A 16,034-nucleotide genomic window follows, 5' to 3' on the forward strand; every position below is an offset into this window, starting at 1 on the left:
GGGAGGATACATAATAAAGCCCTTGGGGTAAAGGCGGGGCAGGGACACTTACTGGAAGCCTACCTCACCTTTTCTAGGTCTGAGAAAAAGACCTAAGGGCCTGGAGTAGTAGGGATAGGAGGATGTGGTGCAGAAGTCAGGACAGAACAAACAGTGACACATGGGATGTCATTAGGTAGAGTGATGTCTTGGTCACTGCAACATGGTACCAATAGTTCCAGCCTGTGTGGGGGTGCAGTCTGCAAAAATTAAAACAAGCATGCATGTTCTTTCCAACGATTTTTACACTCATTTTAAGTATACAGCTTGATGATTATTTAAATATGTACACAACTGTATAACCACCACTCAGAACAGATAGAGAACATTCTCCGCATCACATAAAGCTGCCTCCTGCCCCTTCCCAGTCCATGTAGCCCCCAGCTGGGGACCTCTATGCCGACTTCATCATCAATTGTGTCTGTTCTTGAACTCCATCTCCCTGGAATTCTACAGCATGCACTCTTTGGTCTGGCTTCTTTCATGCAACATAATATTGGATGGACTCATCCATGTCACTGTGTACCAATAGTTTCTTTTCTTATTGCTGGGTAGATTCCATCATGAATATGCTACAGTTTAACCTTTCTACCATTGATGGGCACTTGGGTCGTTTCCAGGTTGGAACCATTATAAATAAAAGTGATTACGCGCCTGCCCCTTTAAAAACAGATTATCTCATTCTCTCGCTCTCTCTTGAACATATACAGGCCCTCGCACAGGTGCCAGAGCAGGCCAGCCTCCTCTGGGAGGTCTCCCCTTGCCCCTCAATGCTGATTTCCTCATGGCTGGGGGATGCGGGCTCCGGGCTGGCAGCCAGGGTGGGAGCAGCGATACCCTCTTCCTAAGACTCATCGCGTCTCTTCCAGCCTCCTCGCCCCAGGCCGCGGGCGCCCTGAGCCTTCCTGACCCCGCAGGGGGCCTCGCCCGCGGTCCCCCATGAGCGCGCCCGGCTGACCGGCGGGGCGGCCGCGGTGGAGCCCGCGTGCCGCGGGGGCGGCGGGGCCATGGCCTCGCTGGACCTGCCGTACCGCTGCCCCCGCTGCGGGGAGCACAAGCGCTTCCGGAGCCTGTCGTCGCTGCGCGCGCACCTGGAATACAGCCACACCTACGAGACGCTCTACATCCTCTCCAAGACCAACAGCATCTGCGACGGCGCCGCCGCCGCCGCGGCCGCCGCAGCGGCCGCCTCGGGCTTCCCGCTGGCTCCCGAGCCCGCCGCCCTGCTGGCCGTGCCCGGCGCCCGGCGAGAGGTCTTCGAGAGCACTTCCTTCCAGGGCAAGGAGCAGGCGGCCGGGCCGTCGCCCGCGGCGCCGCACCTGCTGCACCACCACCATCACCACGCGCCCCTCGCCCACTTCCCCGGCGACCTGGTGCCCGCTAGCCTGCCCTGCGAGGAGTTGGCAGAGCCGGGCCTCGTGCCCGCCGCCGCAGCGCGCTATGCGCTGCGCGAGATCGAAATCCCGCTAGGGGAGCTGTTCGCCCGCAAGTCAGTGGCGTCCTCGGCGTGCTCGACGCCGCCGCCTGGCCCCGGCCCCGGCCCTTGCCCCGGGCCTGCCTCCGCTTCGCCCGCTTCCCCCTCACCCGCTGATGTGGCCTACGAAGAGGGCCTGGCGCGCCTCAAGATCCGCGCGCTGGAGAAGCTGGAGGTGGACCGGCGGCTGGAGCGGCTGAGCGAGGAGGTGGAGCAGAAGATCGCGGGCCAGGTGGGCCGGCTGCAGGCCGAGCTGGAGCGCAAGGCGGCCGAACTGGAGACTGCGCGGCAGGAGAGTGCGAGGCTCGGGCGCGAGAAGGAGGAGCTGGAGGAGCGCGCGTCTGAGCTCTCCCGCCAGGTGGACGTGAGCGTAGAGCTGCTGGCCTCACTCAAGCAGGACCTGGTGCACAAGGAACAGGAGCTGAGCCGCAAGCAGCAGTGAGTAGACCCTCGGGGCCCTGTGGGTGGTTGTGCCTGTGCAGGTCACTGTGCCACCACCACCACCGTGGGCGTGCCTGAGTGTGTCTGTATGTGGCCATGGCTTTGTAATAGAGGATCTGTGGCCAGCAGCATGCATGTGGGGCCAAGAGTGTCATCATGATGTGTGTTTGGTACTGTGAGGACATAGCAGTGTGACCCTGTGCCTCTTTGTGAAGTCTGCCTTTCTCGTTCTCTGTCCTAGACAAGCCAACCCCTTTATTTTGGCACCAGATCCTCTTCTCTTTTGCCTACCCAAAGATACAGCTCAACTCTCCCCCTCCCTTTTCCATCATCAGATTTTCTGTTTCTGCATATTTCTAAAAGCATATAGACATGTCATTTCTCCCATCTGCCATAACCCCCTTCCCCTTAAGCTACTGCCCCTTTTCTCTCCTTCTTACAGAAAACTCCTTGTATTTGTTTATACTTCTCATCTCCAATTTCTTTCCTCACTTTCTCTCTTGAACCCAGGCTGATCGGGTTTCCACCTCTACCAGGGTCCCCACCTCTACCAGGGTCCCCATGTCACCAGTGACCTTCTTGTTGCTAAGGCCTAGCCATCGTCTTACTTGGCTCATTGGTGGCATTTGACATAGCTGATCCCTGACATGCCTTCTTCACTTGGCTTCCAGGACACTCTTGGGATTTCCTTCTGTCTGTCTCAATCTTCTTCATTTCTCTGGTCTTTAAATGTAGGATTATGAACTACAGATGGCCCCTGACTTACAATGGTTTGACACAATTTTTTGATTTTCTGATGCTACAAAAGCATCACGCAGTCAGTAGAAACCATACTGTATGAAAATGAAAAATAGTATGTACAACCATACTGTTTTTTTCAGTACGGTATTCAACAAATTACATGAGATCAACACTTTTTTTAATAAAATAGACTTAGTGTTCAGTGACTTCATCCAACTGTAGGCTAATATAAGTGCTCTGAGCACATTTAAGGCAAGCCAGGCTAAGCACTGATGTTCAGTAGGTTAAGTGCATTAAATGCATTTTTGACTGATGATATTTTCAACTTACAATAGGCTGAGGGGGATGTATCCCCATTGTAAGCCAAGGAGCATTTGTATATAGATGTTATTTATGTGTCCCCATTGTGATATAAACTCCATAAAGGCAGGAGTTGTTCACTGCTATTTCCCCAATACCTAGAACAGTGCCTGGCACCTAGAGGGTGTTCAATAAATGTTGAATGGACGCACAAACAACCGGAAATGCATTTGAGAGTAAGTACGCACATGATTCTGAGTGTACCATGTGTTCACGCAGCTCCTACAAGTTGGTGCAAACTATCAGTATGCTTCCACATTTAAGTGTATTCCTCTGTGGGTTGATGTGACTTAGTGTGTATTTTTGAAGGTTCCTGCAAGTATGTTTGACTATGTTGGTGGTACTGTGCCTCCATGGTTCTTCGCGTGTCTCACATGTGAGCACATGCCCAAGCTGGCACATGATGTGACTACACGAACATGAATGTGTGAGGCTGTGCCTAGGGCTGTGTAATGGGCCTCTGTGTGGGGATATGTGACATGGCTGGTGGCTCTAAGTGTGTGCCTAGGAGTGTTCTGTGTTGGGATGCTGGATATTGAAGGACATGCACATGTGACTGAACATGTCTGTTTCTGTATGAGAGAGATGTATCTGGTTATGGCATATGGATGTACATGGGGTACATGTGTGTGGGGATGTATGTGTACCTGGGGTTGTGTGGGACTGAGTATGCCTGATTATTTCTGTGGAGAGCAGGGTGTGTAGTATTTCTGTGGAGAGCAGGGTCTGGGGCCGGGTGGGTGGGGTGTGAGTGTGTGGCTTGGAGTGCATGCATGCATTTCTGTATGTGTCATCATGCGGGGCCGTGTGCTAGGCCTGTTCTGCAGGAACCCATGTGACCATAAGCAGACACCGCAGGCAGCTGTGCTGGTGTCTCCCTGCACTGGCCAGGCTCTCCTCCAGAGGGTGGGTGGGCAGGCAGGCTGAGGCTCTGGGGTAAGAGACTTCTCTGGGCCCAGGGAGGTGGTGCAGATCGACCAGTTCCTGAAGGAGACGGCGGCACGGGAGGCCAGCGCCAAGCTGCGGCTGCAGCAGTTCATTGAGGAGCTCCTTGAGCGGGCTGACCGTGCCGAGCGGCAGCTGCAGGTCATCAGCAGCAGCTGTGGCAGCACGCCCAGCGCCAGCCTGGGCCGTGGAGGTGGGGGCGGTGGTGCCGGCCCCAATGCCCGGGGCCCAGGCAGAATGGTGAGTGCCCACCTGCCTTCCCTCCTCTACCTGCACACCTGGCCCCCCACAACCTCACCTTTCACGTGGCTGCACATCTCCCCATGATGCCGCATTCGCCCCTTCTTTGGCTTTTACCCCACGAGCAGATGCCAGGAACATGGGAGCCCCTCCGATTGGGCAGGAGTGCCAGTGCCAGCCCCCGAGGCTGTAGTGAGATGTGATTCAGTGGCCCCAGCCCTCAGGGGCTATCTCTGCCCATCCCTGCAAATGAGAGTCCAGGAATCACAAGCTGGGGTCCGGGGTGTTGGGTGGGTGTGGGGAGGGGCTGGTGAGCCTGCCTCTCTGGGCTGTCTGTCTGTCCATTTGTCCATCTTTCCCAACTATTTTCCCTTCTCTCTCCTCTCCCCCATCTCCTCTCCATCTTTTGCCCTGTTTCCCCTGCTATTCCTGCTCATCCTCTTGCCTCCTCCGCCCCTCTCCTTTACCTCCTGCTCTGGGGGCCCACAGCGAGAACACCACGCGGGCCCGGCCGTGCCTAACACATATGCAGTGTCACGGCATGGCTCCTCTCCCAGCACAGGGTAAGCCTTGGGCCCAGCCCAACCCATGCAGCCCACCCTCACCCTGGAAAGATCCGCTGGCCTGTCTGGGGCTTGTGTCATCCTCCTGCCCCTACCCTTCCTGGGTCACATGTGTCTGCCTTTCCATACCCAGAAGGGGCTTTTCGAAAGCAGGGCGGGTGGGTTGCCCTTGGCTGATGGTAGGGGCAGGATGGGGAGTTTGGGCAGGCCTGGTGCCTCTCACCCCTTACTGTGTGGTCCACCCTGCCCCAGGGCCTCCAGCCGTGTGCCAGCCGCATCCCAGAGCTCAGGCTGCTATGACAGTGACAGTCTGGAGTTGCCCAGGCCAGAGGAGGGGGCCCCTGAGGACAGTGGCCCTGGGGGCTTGGGCACACGGGCCCAGGCTGCCAACGGGGGCTCAGAGCGGTCCCAGCCCCCTCGCAGCTCAGGCCTGCGGCGCCAGGCCATCCAGAACTGGCAGCGCAGACCCCGCCGACACAGCACTGAGGGGGAAGAGGGTGATGTCTCCGACGTTGGCTCCCGAACCACTGAGTCGGAGGCTGAGGGCCCGTTGGATGCACCCCGCCCCGGGCCTGCTATGGCTGGGCCATTGAGCAGCTGCCGGCTTTCAGGTAGGTCCCGGAAGGGTGAGCAGGGGGACACAGGTCTGAAGCAGTGAATCTCCTGGGCTCCTGCACCCCCCTCCCCTTTCCCCAGACTTGCCCACACCTCCTACATAGCGCCCTTCAAGCCTGGGGCAGGAACTCTTGTGACAGGGCAGGGCTGCAGTGGCACAAGTGTACTCAGATTGTCTGTTGCACAAGGATGCCACATCCGGGGGGCAGGGGGGTCCATTCACCTGGTGGGCTCATCAGCATTTACAGGAGAGCAGTTGAGTGTTGCCTCCAAACTCTGATGCGCCTGGTGCAGTGGGGGAGAGGCCCCCCACCATATTCACAGACGGCACCGCACATATGTGGGTGGTTTGGGAGGTGAGAGGGCTAGGGTCAGGGGTGTAGCCACACCCCATCTTCTGGGCAGCTGCATGCCTGCCTTCTGTTTCCAGAGGCCCGGTTTATACTCCAGCACCACCACCCCCAACCCCTTTCACTCTCCAAATCACTCCCCTCTTGTAGGGGGTGAGTTTGAATGATATATAACCTTAAAAAGGAAGTTTACACAAGGGATGCCTTTTTGTAATTTGTAAAACTGGAGATGGGGTACCGCAAAGGACAGGGATGCAGAGGCCCCTTTTCCTTCTTCCCTAGGCCCTGGTACCACAGCATGTCCATTCCTCTGGAGCTCCTACCCTGCCCCAGCTCCCCACACACATCCCCACACCAGCCTTGACCCTCCACACTCACTTTTGAACCCCTGGTATTCTGCAGCCCGCCCCGAGGGAGGCAGTGGGCGGGGTCGGCGAGCAGAGCGGGGCAGCCCCTCACGCTCCAATGAGGTCATCAGCCCGGAGATCCTGAAGATGCGAGCTGCCCTCTTCTGCATCTTCACCTACCTGGACACGCGCACACTGCTGCATGCTGCCGAGGTCTGCCGGGACTGGCGCTTCGTGGCCCGCCACCCCGCAGTCTGGACAAGGGTGCTGCTTGAGAATGCCCGTGTCTGCTCCAAGGTACCTGCTCCTGCCTGCCTTCTGTGCCCTGCTGTGAACCCACCTTTCCCCCTGCGTAGAATCTGGCCCCTTGAGGTCTGGTCCTTGCAACCCTTACAACACTGTAGCGCCAACCTGGCTTCCCTGAAATGCTCTCATGGGGCCTTCTATCCTGGGGCTGGCCCACCTCCAGCCAACCAAGTTCAGACCCCTTCATCTCCAAATACCCTTTCCCTCCCCGGCAGTTCCTGGCAATGCTGGCTCAGTGGTGCACCCAGGCCCACTCTCTGACGCTGCAGAACTTGAAGCCCCGGCAGCGGGGAAAGAAGGAGAGCAAGGAGGAGTATGCCCGGAGCACCCGGTGAGGCCTGCGATGGATGGGTGGTGGGTGCCGTTGGGCCATAGACCTGGAATTAAGTAAGGATGTTTCCCAGAGGAGGAGGTGGCCAGCTCTCTGACCTCTTGGTCATCCCCAGGGGCTGCCTGGAAGCTGGGCTGGAGTCCCTGCTGAAGGCAGCTGGGGGGAACCTGCTGATCCTGCGCATCTCCCACTGTCCAAACATCCTCACCGACCGCTCGCTCTGGCTGGCCAGCTGCTACTGCCGTGCCCTGCAGGCTGTCACGTACAGGTGGGTCAACCGACTAGAAGCATGGCCTATTCCCTCTAGGCCCAGGGTCCTACGGGATCCCTAGGCGCTGCATAGCCTCCCCCAGGGTTCTCAAGCAAAGGGATCCGAGAGCTCTATGGCTGAAGAGAAGGAAGCCTTGGCAAGAGCAGAGGCCACCAGAGTGGGTGACTCCAGCTTTGTCTTGTATATTTTTTCTTCCTTTCTTTTTTTTTTTTTAAATAGAGATGGGGTCTCGCCACATTGCCCAAGCTAGTCTAGAACTCCTGGGCTCAGGCGATCCCCAACCTTGGCCTTGACCTCCCAAAGTGTTGGGATTACCAGTATAAGCCACCCTGCTGCCTGATCAGCAGCTTTGTCTTTTCACAGGAGTGCCACAGACCCCGTGGGCCACGAGGTCATTTGGGCCCTGGGCGCAGGCTGCAGAGAGATCGTCTCCCTTCAAGTGGCGCCACTTCACCCCTGGTGAGCCCTGGCAGGTTTGGGGGATGGGAGGCGGGACACGGTTGGGCCTGGTCTGGGGCTGAGGACTGAGCAGATCTGAGCCCATTCCACAAGCTATTAGGACAGATTCACACACATTAATCTGTCCACTGAGGCATTAGGAGCAGGGCTTTAAAATCAGACCTCGTTGGTTGAGCACGGTGTCTCACGCCTGTAATCCCAGCACTTTGAGAGGCCGAGTCGCGCAGATCACCTGAGGTCTGGAGTTCGAGACCAGGCTGACCAACATGGAGACACCCTGTCTCTACTAAAAATACAAAATTAGCCGAACGTGGTGGTGCACGCCTGTAATCCCAGCTACTCGGGAGGCTAAGGCAGGAGAATCGCTTGAACCTGGGAGGCAGAGGTTATGGTGAGCCGAGATCGTGCCATTGCACTCCAGCCTGGGCAACAAGATGGAAACTCTGTCTAATAAATAAATAAATAAATAGATAAATAAAATCAGACCTGGGGTCATGTCCTGGCTTACTGGCAGTGCCATCTTGGCAATCTCAATCATGTCTTAGTTTCTCAAACTGCAAAGTAAAGGTGGTATTAGGAACTATGGACTTTATTAGGGCTGTTGCTCGCCCAAATGAGATCAGGTACACAAAGCCTGCAGGGTCCACAGTAATTGTTCAGTAAACACCAGCTAAAAACCACCAGCTTTGACATATGAAAGGTGGTTCAGGGAGGTCAGTGTATGAAAGAGCTGGTCATTGGAGAATCCAGGTTATGAAATCATTTCTCACTCTGTTTGGAGTTCCTCTAACACACCAGGCTCTTTTGCTCCCTACATTTTGCCTCTCTCCACACAACAGCTCCTCCCAGTCATCCAGTGTGCCTTCTGTAACACCCTGGGTAGAGCGTGTCACTGCTCCCCTGCCTCAATCCCCACTGCATTTTGCCCTGACCCCTCTGTCATCTACTTTGCAATAATTTCTTTTTTTTTTTTCTTTTTTGAGACGGAGTCTTGCTCTGTTGCCCAGGCTGGAGTGCAGTGGTGCGATCTCAGCTTATTGTAACCTCCACCTCCCAGGTTCAGGCGATCCTCCTACCTCAGCCTCCCAAGTAGCTGGGACTACAGGCATGGGCACCATGCCCAGCTAATTTTTGTATTTGTAGTAGAGATGGGCTTTCACCATGTTGGCCAGCCTGATCTCGAACTCCTGACTTCAGGTGATCTGCCCGCCTCGGCCTCCCAAAGTGCTGGGATTACAGGTATAAGCCACCGCGCCTGGCCCTACTTTGCAATATTTTCTTTATATTTCTATCTCCTCCACTAGATGGATTGTTCTCAAGGCAGAATCTAGGAATGTCCATTTCTGTATCCCTGGTACCAAATGCATAATAGATGCCAGAGAGATGTTTGTTGCCTGGACAAATGTTGAGGGATGAAGTGTTTAGGGAAATGGCATTTGGTGTGAATGGAAAGGAAAGTTGGGGCAATCAGGAAGGGCCTTGCTAAGGAATTTAGGTTTTTTGCATTTTATCTAGAAAGTATTGGAAGCTATTTGGCGGGATTTTAGATTTAAAGAAAGGGATTAAGATAAGACTGGTAATGTTCTATGCCCCCCACCACTTCTGCCACCAAAGAGACTGTCCACTCTTTGAGGGTAGGGACCATGTCTATGTTGTCACCACTGCACCCTCAGGGCCTAACTCAGTTGTTGTTGACTTGATAACCACTTGCTGAATGGCAGAGTGAGTGGATGTAGGAATGAGGGGCTCCCTATCTGCAGTGTGGAGGATGAGATGCAGGGAGACTAGTGCTAACCCAGAGAATGCCAATGGTGGTCTGAACTGTGGGTTCAAGAGTACTTAAGGCCAGGCTCAGTGGCTCACACCTGTAATCCCAGCACTTTGGGAAGCCAAGGCAGCAGATCACTTGAGGCCAGGAGTTTGAGACCAGCCTGGCCAACATGGTGAAACCTTGTCTCTACTAAAAGTACAAGAAAATGAGCTGGGCATGGTAGCACGTGCCTGTAGTCCTGTCTACTTGGGAGGCTGAGGCAGGAGAATTGCTTGAACCCAGGAGGCAGAGGTTGCAGTGAGCCAAAATTGCACCACTGCACTCCAGCCTGGGTGACAGAGTGAGACCCTGTCTCAAAAAAAAAAAAAAAAAGGAGTGCTTGGGAATCAGAATCTGCAGGACTTGGTGGATGAGATGAGGGCAGAGGAGTCAGGGGTGATCCCGGTTCTCTGACTTGACCGGCTGGGTTGTTGGAGGAACGCTTGCCTGAGTCAGGGAGGGGTCCCACAGGAGGAGCATGCTGGGGTATCAGGCATCCAGAGACTTCCCTGACTGCTCCCCCTTCCCATTCTCCAGCCAGCAGCCCACGCGCTTCAGTAACCGCTGCCTGCAGATGATTGGTCGCTGTTGGCCCCACCTGCGGGCCCTGGGGGTCGGGGGTGCCGGCTGTGGGGTGCAGGGCCTGGCATCACTCGGTGAGTCTTTCCTTGGACTGGGGTGGTGGGTAGTGGGAAGCAGGCATGGGTGCAGTGCTGCCCTGTGAAATCCCACAGGGGCTTGGGGCTGCAGCCTGGGTGGTGGCAGGTGGCAGGGTGGTAGCCAGGGTGCTGGCTGCAGGGGTGACCTGGGGAGTGTGTCAGCAGGATCCCCCTTCTTCCTCTTCCTAGCGAGAAACTGCATGCGGCTGCAGGTCCTGGAGCTTGACCATGTGTCAGAGATTACCCAGGAGGTGGCGGCAGAGGTCTGCCGGGAAGGCCTGAAGGGACTGGAGATGCTGGTGCTCACGGCGACTCCCGTCACCCCTAAGGCCCTACTGCACTTCAACAGTGAGCACTGGGGGAATGCGGGGCAGGGTACGACTGTCACCTGCCATGGGGCTCTGTCAGCAGGTAGCCTAACTATCACTGGGGCAGATGGATCAGGGTCTCCAGCCAAGGGCAGAGGCAGGGGGACAGATTAAGAGCACTGGTTCTAGAGCTTGACTGACCTAGGTCCCAGGTCTGGCTCTGCTACTTACTAGTTGAGTGATGTTGGACAAGTTACTATACCTCTCTGAGTCCTGTATCCCATCTTCTAAGCTGACTTTCTAGGATGGGTGAGAGGATTAAATGAGATGATATGTGGAAGCCCCCCCAAGGACAGTTCTCAGGGTGAAGACTTCTCTCTCCCTGGACTCCAGATCATACCTCCTTGGCTTCCACACCTTTCTCAAACCACCCACTCCACTCTCAGTCACTACTCCACCTGCACTGAGGACCTGGCACCCAGTGTGGGCTGCTCCTGCCCAAGGAGACCACCAGCCAGGACCCTTTGGCTCCTGAGAGGACCCCATGCCAACTGCGCCAAGGTGCCTCGATCCTCTTTCCAAGACCTTCTTCCCCCTTCAGCCACATGGGATGCCCTGGACTTTACCACCAGAACTAACTGCTCAGCCTCCAGAATCATGACCTCCAGGCCCTTCTCAGTCGCCTGATCTTCCTCTTCCTCCCCCAACTTCACGCCATATCCAGTCCCTTAAGCCCTCTGTTCCCAAGTATTTGCCCCACCTCCCCCTCCTTTGTGCTTCAGCCTAGATCCACAAGCCTCACCTCAGCCACTCTGTTCCTTGTCATTCATCCCCAAATGCCCAGACCATGGTATAGCTGCCCCCTGTGTCAGGGAAGTTCCTAGAGGCTTTGGACAGCTGGTGGCTGCCCACTCACCCTCCCAGAGGCCACTGCAGCCTCTCCTGTGCCCCAGCCCCATCTACCTCTCCCCGCATCCGGTCGCCAGCCCCCAGGTGGCATGGGTCTGCTCTCTGTCGTGTTCCCGGTAGCTGGCACCTGATTGTCTGATTTCATTAATTAGTGAGAGGAGAGGAGGCAGCTCCACAGCCCAGGCCAAACACGCCCCTACTTTGCTCACCTTTTCTCAGGCATCTGCCGGAACCTCAAGTCCATTGTGGTCCAGATTGGGATTGCGGATTATTTCAAAGAGCCCAGCAGCCCTGAGGCCCAGAAGCTGTTTGAGGACATGGTGACAAAACTCCAGGTGAGGGGTCAGCTCTGAGGCTGTCCAAGACCCCAAGTGGCATCCCTAGACTGGGGCTGGTGACCTGGGTGAGTGTGGCGGGAGGGCCCCACCTGCCTGGCACGGAGGGAGAACTAACCCAGGGTTCGGTCCGCAGGCTCTGCGACGGAGGCCTGGCTTCTCTAAGATTCTGCACATCAAGGTGGAAGGCGGCTGCTAACCCGGGTAGGGGGCGGCAGGGCCCCTGCCAGCCCCACACCAGGGCACTCTCTTTGGACCTCGGAGGGACCCTGGTTTGGACTAGACCTTTGGAGGCTGAGTGTTATCCCTGGCTTCTGGAGGGGGACCGACAAGTCTCCTGTCCTCCTCCTGGAGCAGCAGAGCAACAGGCCTGACCCAGGGCACTGCCTCCCCAGTACAGGGGCTTGGACAGAAGCTGCCCTCCGACCCCCACCCTACCCCAGCTGGAGTAGCCTCTGGCCCAGCCAGTGAGGAGCTGTCACCACCAGCGCCTGGTGTCATCACCTGGAGGATCTGCAATAACCACCCAGTGGCTCCTCAGCTGTTCTGGCTGGCCTCTCCTTCCTGAGGCCCAGCCTCCTGGTCAGGAGCATCTGGGGCCCCAGGCCAATGGGGGCTCCACAAGGCAGCTCAGACTTGGCAAGGAGGGCTCTTCTCCCCAACCCTGCTGCAGCCTTCTGGGGGCACCCCTTCAGACAGCCTGCCTAGGCTCTGGATCCACATTTCCTGGGGATACCACAGCCAGACCTAGGGGCCTGGGCACGTGGTCAGCCAAAAGCTGGGGGCAGCAGTACAGTGGGGTAGTGGGGGTGGGTTTGGAAAGGAAACAGTCACCCAGAACTTCTCCCCAGGATGAGACCACCCTTCCAAGGTGGGGGATTGCCAGGGGGAGAAAACTTATTTATTGCTATAAGACAGGACCCCTCCTCCCAACCCCATACCCCACCACACACCAGACCTAAATTCAAAGCTGAAAGGCGCACGTTTCTATACCTACGTTCATTCCTGAGGGACCCTCCAGAGGGTCAGGGTCCCAGCCCCAGGCAGCCCTGTCACAGTGAGAAGTAGTTCCTGTCCTTAAGGAATTTCCTTCTAATCCAGGTGCTTGGGCAGGAACCCGATGGCCTTCGGGTCACCAAGGCTGTCTGGGAGGGAGGCACGGGGCCGCCCTCTGTGCTGAGGCCGTGGAAGAAGCCAGGAGGAGGGTGGCTTGCTTTGCTTCCTTGTCTAATTAGCTTGCTTGAAGATGTGGCCTTGGCAGGGAGCCAGACCCAAGGGGTCAAGGAAGAGGAAGAGCATCCTCAATAGACTCACTCCCCCTTCCTCGGTCTTCACGGGCCCCGTGGGCTGAGGGCTGCATTGGGGTCTTCTGCCTAGGGGAAGTGCTGGACCTGAACTGGAGCCACTTAGAAGCCACAGGATTCGCTTTTCACTGGCCTTTGCAGTCCCCAAAGGATCAGGTCTCAGAACCAAGGCTCCAAAGGCTGAGGTCTCCCCAGTTCCTCCTCTCAGAACTCCCATAGTGGCTCAGAGGCCAGGGGTCCTGCCAACTTTCATTTGGAAAGTTCTTTCAAACATCTAAACTAGATCGATCTTAGGGTTTCTTTCTCTCCTAGATAGGATCAGCTCCCAGCCCTAGCCATTAGGCTACTGGTCCTGGCTGGGAATGGGGTCCCCTCGTTACCCAGTCCTTCCCAGGGACCCAACTTCCTAACACAACCTGGCTTGGACATGAAGACCCAGCCCTAGGTTACCTTGTAAAGAGTCCTCCAGAGCTGGGACCCCACGGGTGCGGCAGCACACCCAGCTCCCACGGCATCACTCCCTAGCTCTGTCCCAGCTCTTGCTATCATTGCTGACTTTTCCTCCTGTGGCTTGTTCTGTCCCTGCTCTTTGAAAACCTAAAATACCAAGGGTGTCATGCTGGCAACTCCCTGCCCAGTCCTGCACAAAGCCTTGGCTGTGTGTGGCACCCCTTGCCCCTACCCCAGAGCAGCTGGCTCCATTGGCTTCTCCCTGCACCAGCCCTGTCCTCAGTGGTCAGGAAAAAGCAGCACAGCTTTCCTTCCTCTTCTCCAGAGGCCTGGAAGGGAGGTGGAGGTCCACTAAGGGCCTGGCTGCCTTGGATTTCTTGGTCCTGCCTTGCCAACTGCACCCTGTAGCTCCTGCTCCCTGTGACCCCAGAACCAGAGGTGCTGCCTTCCCTGTCTCCTGGACAAAGCACAAAGGGATGCTCTGCTTGGCTTGAGCCTGCCCAACTGAAGGATTTTCTCTGCCCCAGGTACCTTCCATCCCTGAATACAAGGCTCTAGGCAACTTCTCTGTGGGTGGTACACACTAGAATGCCTGGCATTAGCCCTAGAAAGGAGGTTGGGGTGTATGGGTAGTGAGCTAGGGTGGGAGAAAGGTGGTGCTGAAAGGACAGATGCTAGTTGTAGTTTCACTCATTCATTCATTAGTGCAACAGTACTGAGCACCACCAGCACTAGAGACAGAGGGGTGAACAAGATACCCTTCTGCCTGGGGGGACGTCCACTTCCCATGAGTTTGGCTATTTCCAGGAAAGCCCTTCAGTCCTCCACCCTGTTCTGGCTGTGTGTGAAGGATGTGTGTGAGCAGGCCCAATCCTTTGCAGCAAGAATGAGAAGTCAGAGTATCCCATTGCACACGCACCCTGAGGCTGACAGACTTGTGCCCCCAGCCTTCATGCATGCCCAAGCACTGGCAGCTTTGCAGCCCCTGCCCCACCAGCCCCTTGACGCTTTTCTTTTGTTCTCTCGGGGATGAGCCCTGCTGCTGAGTAGGGAGCTTTTGCTTGCTGGGAGGCTCTATGCATTGATTTTTTTGGTGACCATACAGCTAGGGCTGAGGATGGGAACAGGGACAGAGGGCCTGGCTATCCCTAGAAGCACTTCATCCATCTTTACCCACCCAAAGGGGATCCCTCCACATCTCATACCCAGTAAGATGCAAGAAAGGAATATCTGAGAGCAAGCAGCCCTGCTCCAGGGGCCCCAGGTATGTGTAGAGGCCCAGTGCGGGTGGCCACTTGGTGTTCCAACCACCCCCTGCCATCCAGTCTGGCCCCAGTACCTACCTGGGAGGTTGATGTACTTGGCTTAAGTACTTCATGCTTTATTCAGGCTGCTTCCCCACAGCACCGGCAGGAAATGAAGATGCACTTATATGCATCCCTGCGGGAATAAAGAGTGGGTGGCCTGCCCAGCACCACGGCCTTTCCCCAGCCAGGAGAGACCACCTAAGGATCAAGGCAGCTCCTGTTTTCTTGGTCCTGTGACACTCGAGTCTGAGCCAGCCCCTCAGGAATTGCCTCAAAAGGGAAAAACAAAAAAAAGGCCTCCTTCCCAAGGTCTGCTACTCCAAGGTTTGGCTCCATCCCTTGCCTTTGGGTCCTGCCTATTTCCTTGCTCCTGGTCTCTTATCTTTGGGGCCACAGGTGGGTAGTCACCTGGGCCCTAATCCCTCTAAGGCGCTAAGTTGAAGGAGGCCTTCCCAGAGTGACTATTGGTGCCAAAGTCCCAGTTCCTGTTGGACTTGGGGTAAAAACAGGAGATGGTGAGTGGGTGTATGGCCCAAGTGCCCAGAGAAGTTAACTCGAACCCATGGGACCTGTCCCAGCCTGTCAGTCCCTGATGAGTGTAACTTCCTTCCCCTGTGGGCCTGGCCCTTCTCTCTACCCCAGTGGCCATGCTTTCTCACCCAGCCTTGTGCCCGGCCTGCATTTCTGTATATATTGCTGTGTATTGTGTGTATGTATGTATTCCTGGACAAGTGTTCATCTGCAGCCCTTGCCTGAGGATAAGGTTTAGGATTGGGTAAAGATCAGAATACCAGGGCCAGCTAAGGCAACGACTCCCTCCCCAACCCCTTGGGACCTCAGCCAGTCCCAAGGCTGCCCTGACAATCAGGCAGGCTCCCCACCATGAGGCCAAGCCTCCTCTGCCACTGCCAGCATGGCCCAAGGGAGGCTTGGCCTTGGGCTTGCCAGCCTCAGCTCTGCCCTGGCAAGGGTCTTGTATCCAGGGCAGAGGCCTGAGGTGACCCAGGCTTGCTCTGTGGCTGATGCCAGCAGACTTGGTTCTAGTGGGCACCACTGGTGGGCGACCTCCATAACTGGCCCTTAGGCCCTGCCTTCCTACACAGCTAGGCTATAACGGGCCTGAGCATGAGAGGGTAACTTCCCCAGCCCCAAGCATAGGCAGAGGGGTGGAGAGCAATTTTTGGTTTTATTTTTGTTTCTGAAGTGGTGCCTGTACCTCCAGCCCCCAGGGGGCCTTCCCTGGCCACACTTCTCTGCCCCACCCAGGCATCGCCATCCCAGCACTTTGCTCCATGTCACCCGTAAGATGCCCTTTGCTGAATGTACCTGAGTGTATGTATTTAAAAGGACTCACATGGGCATCAGAGAATTTATGGCTCTGTATCCAATAAAAAAGATGGTGAAACTGGTCTATCTGCGCCAGAGAAGTAAATGGTATGTGGCCACACTTGTCATCTGTGTGATCATGGT

General features: G+C 56.1%; 1 protein-coding gene across 1 annotated transcript; it reads left to right on the forward strand.

The window, feature by feature from the left end:
- The first annotated feature begins 1,014 nt into the window (after window positions 1-1,014).
- FBXO41 (F-box protein 41) lies at window positions 1,015-16,034 on the forward strand. Its single transcript, XM_024242171.3, has 12 exons — window positions 1,015-1,951; window positions 4,015-4,240; window positions 4,730-4,803; window positions 5,056-5,414; window positions 6,171-6,412; window positions 6,637-6,752; window positions 6,868-7,020; window positions 7,387-7,482; window positions 9,830-9,948; window positions 10,141-10,299; window positions 11,388-11,503; window positions 11,640-16,034. Exons 1-12 carry the CDS (start codon window positions 1,047-1,049, stop codon window positions 11,700-11,702), a joined length of 2,628 nt encoding a protein of 875 aa, XP_024097939.1. The 5' UTR covers window positions 1,015-1,046; the 3' UTR covers window positions 11,703-16,034.

The sequence above is a fragment of the Pongo abelii genome, chromosome 12 (genome assembly GCF_028885655.2).
Source record: "Pongo abelii isolate AG06213 chromosome 12, NHGRI_mPonAbe1-v2.0_pri, whole genome shotgun sequence".
In the NCBI taxonomy this organism is placed as follows: Eukaryota; Metazoa; Chordata; class Mammalia; order Primates; family Hominidae; genus Pongo; species Pongo abelii.

Coding starts and splice junctions, on each gene's coding strand:
- FBXO41 (XM_024242171.3), top strand. CDS start 1,047: ATGGCCTCGCTGGACCTGCCGTACCGCTGCCCCCGCTGCGGGGAGCAC. Junction 4,241..4,729: donor CCCGGGGCCCAGGCAGAATG/GTGAGTGCCCAC, acceptor GGGGGCCCACAG/CGAGAACACCACGCGGGCCC. Junction 5,415..6,170: donor GAGCAGCTGCCGGCTTTCAG/GTAGGTCCCGGA, acceptor GGTATTCTGCAG/CCCGCCCCGAGGGAGGCAGT.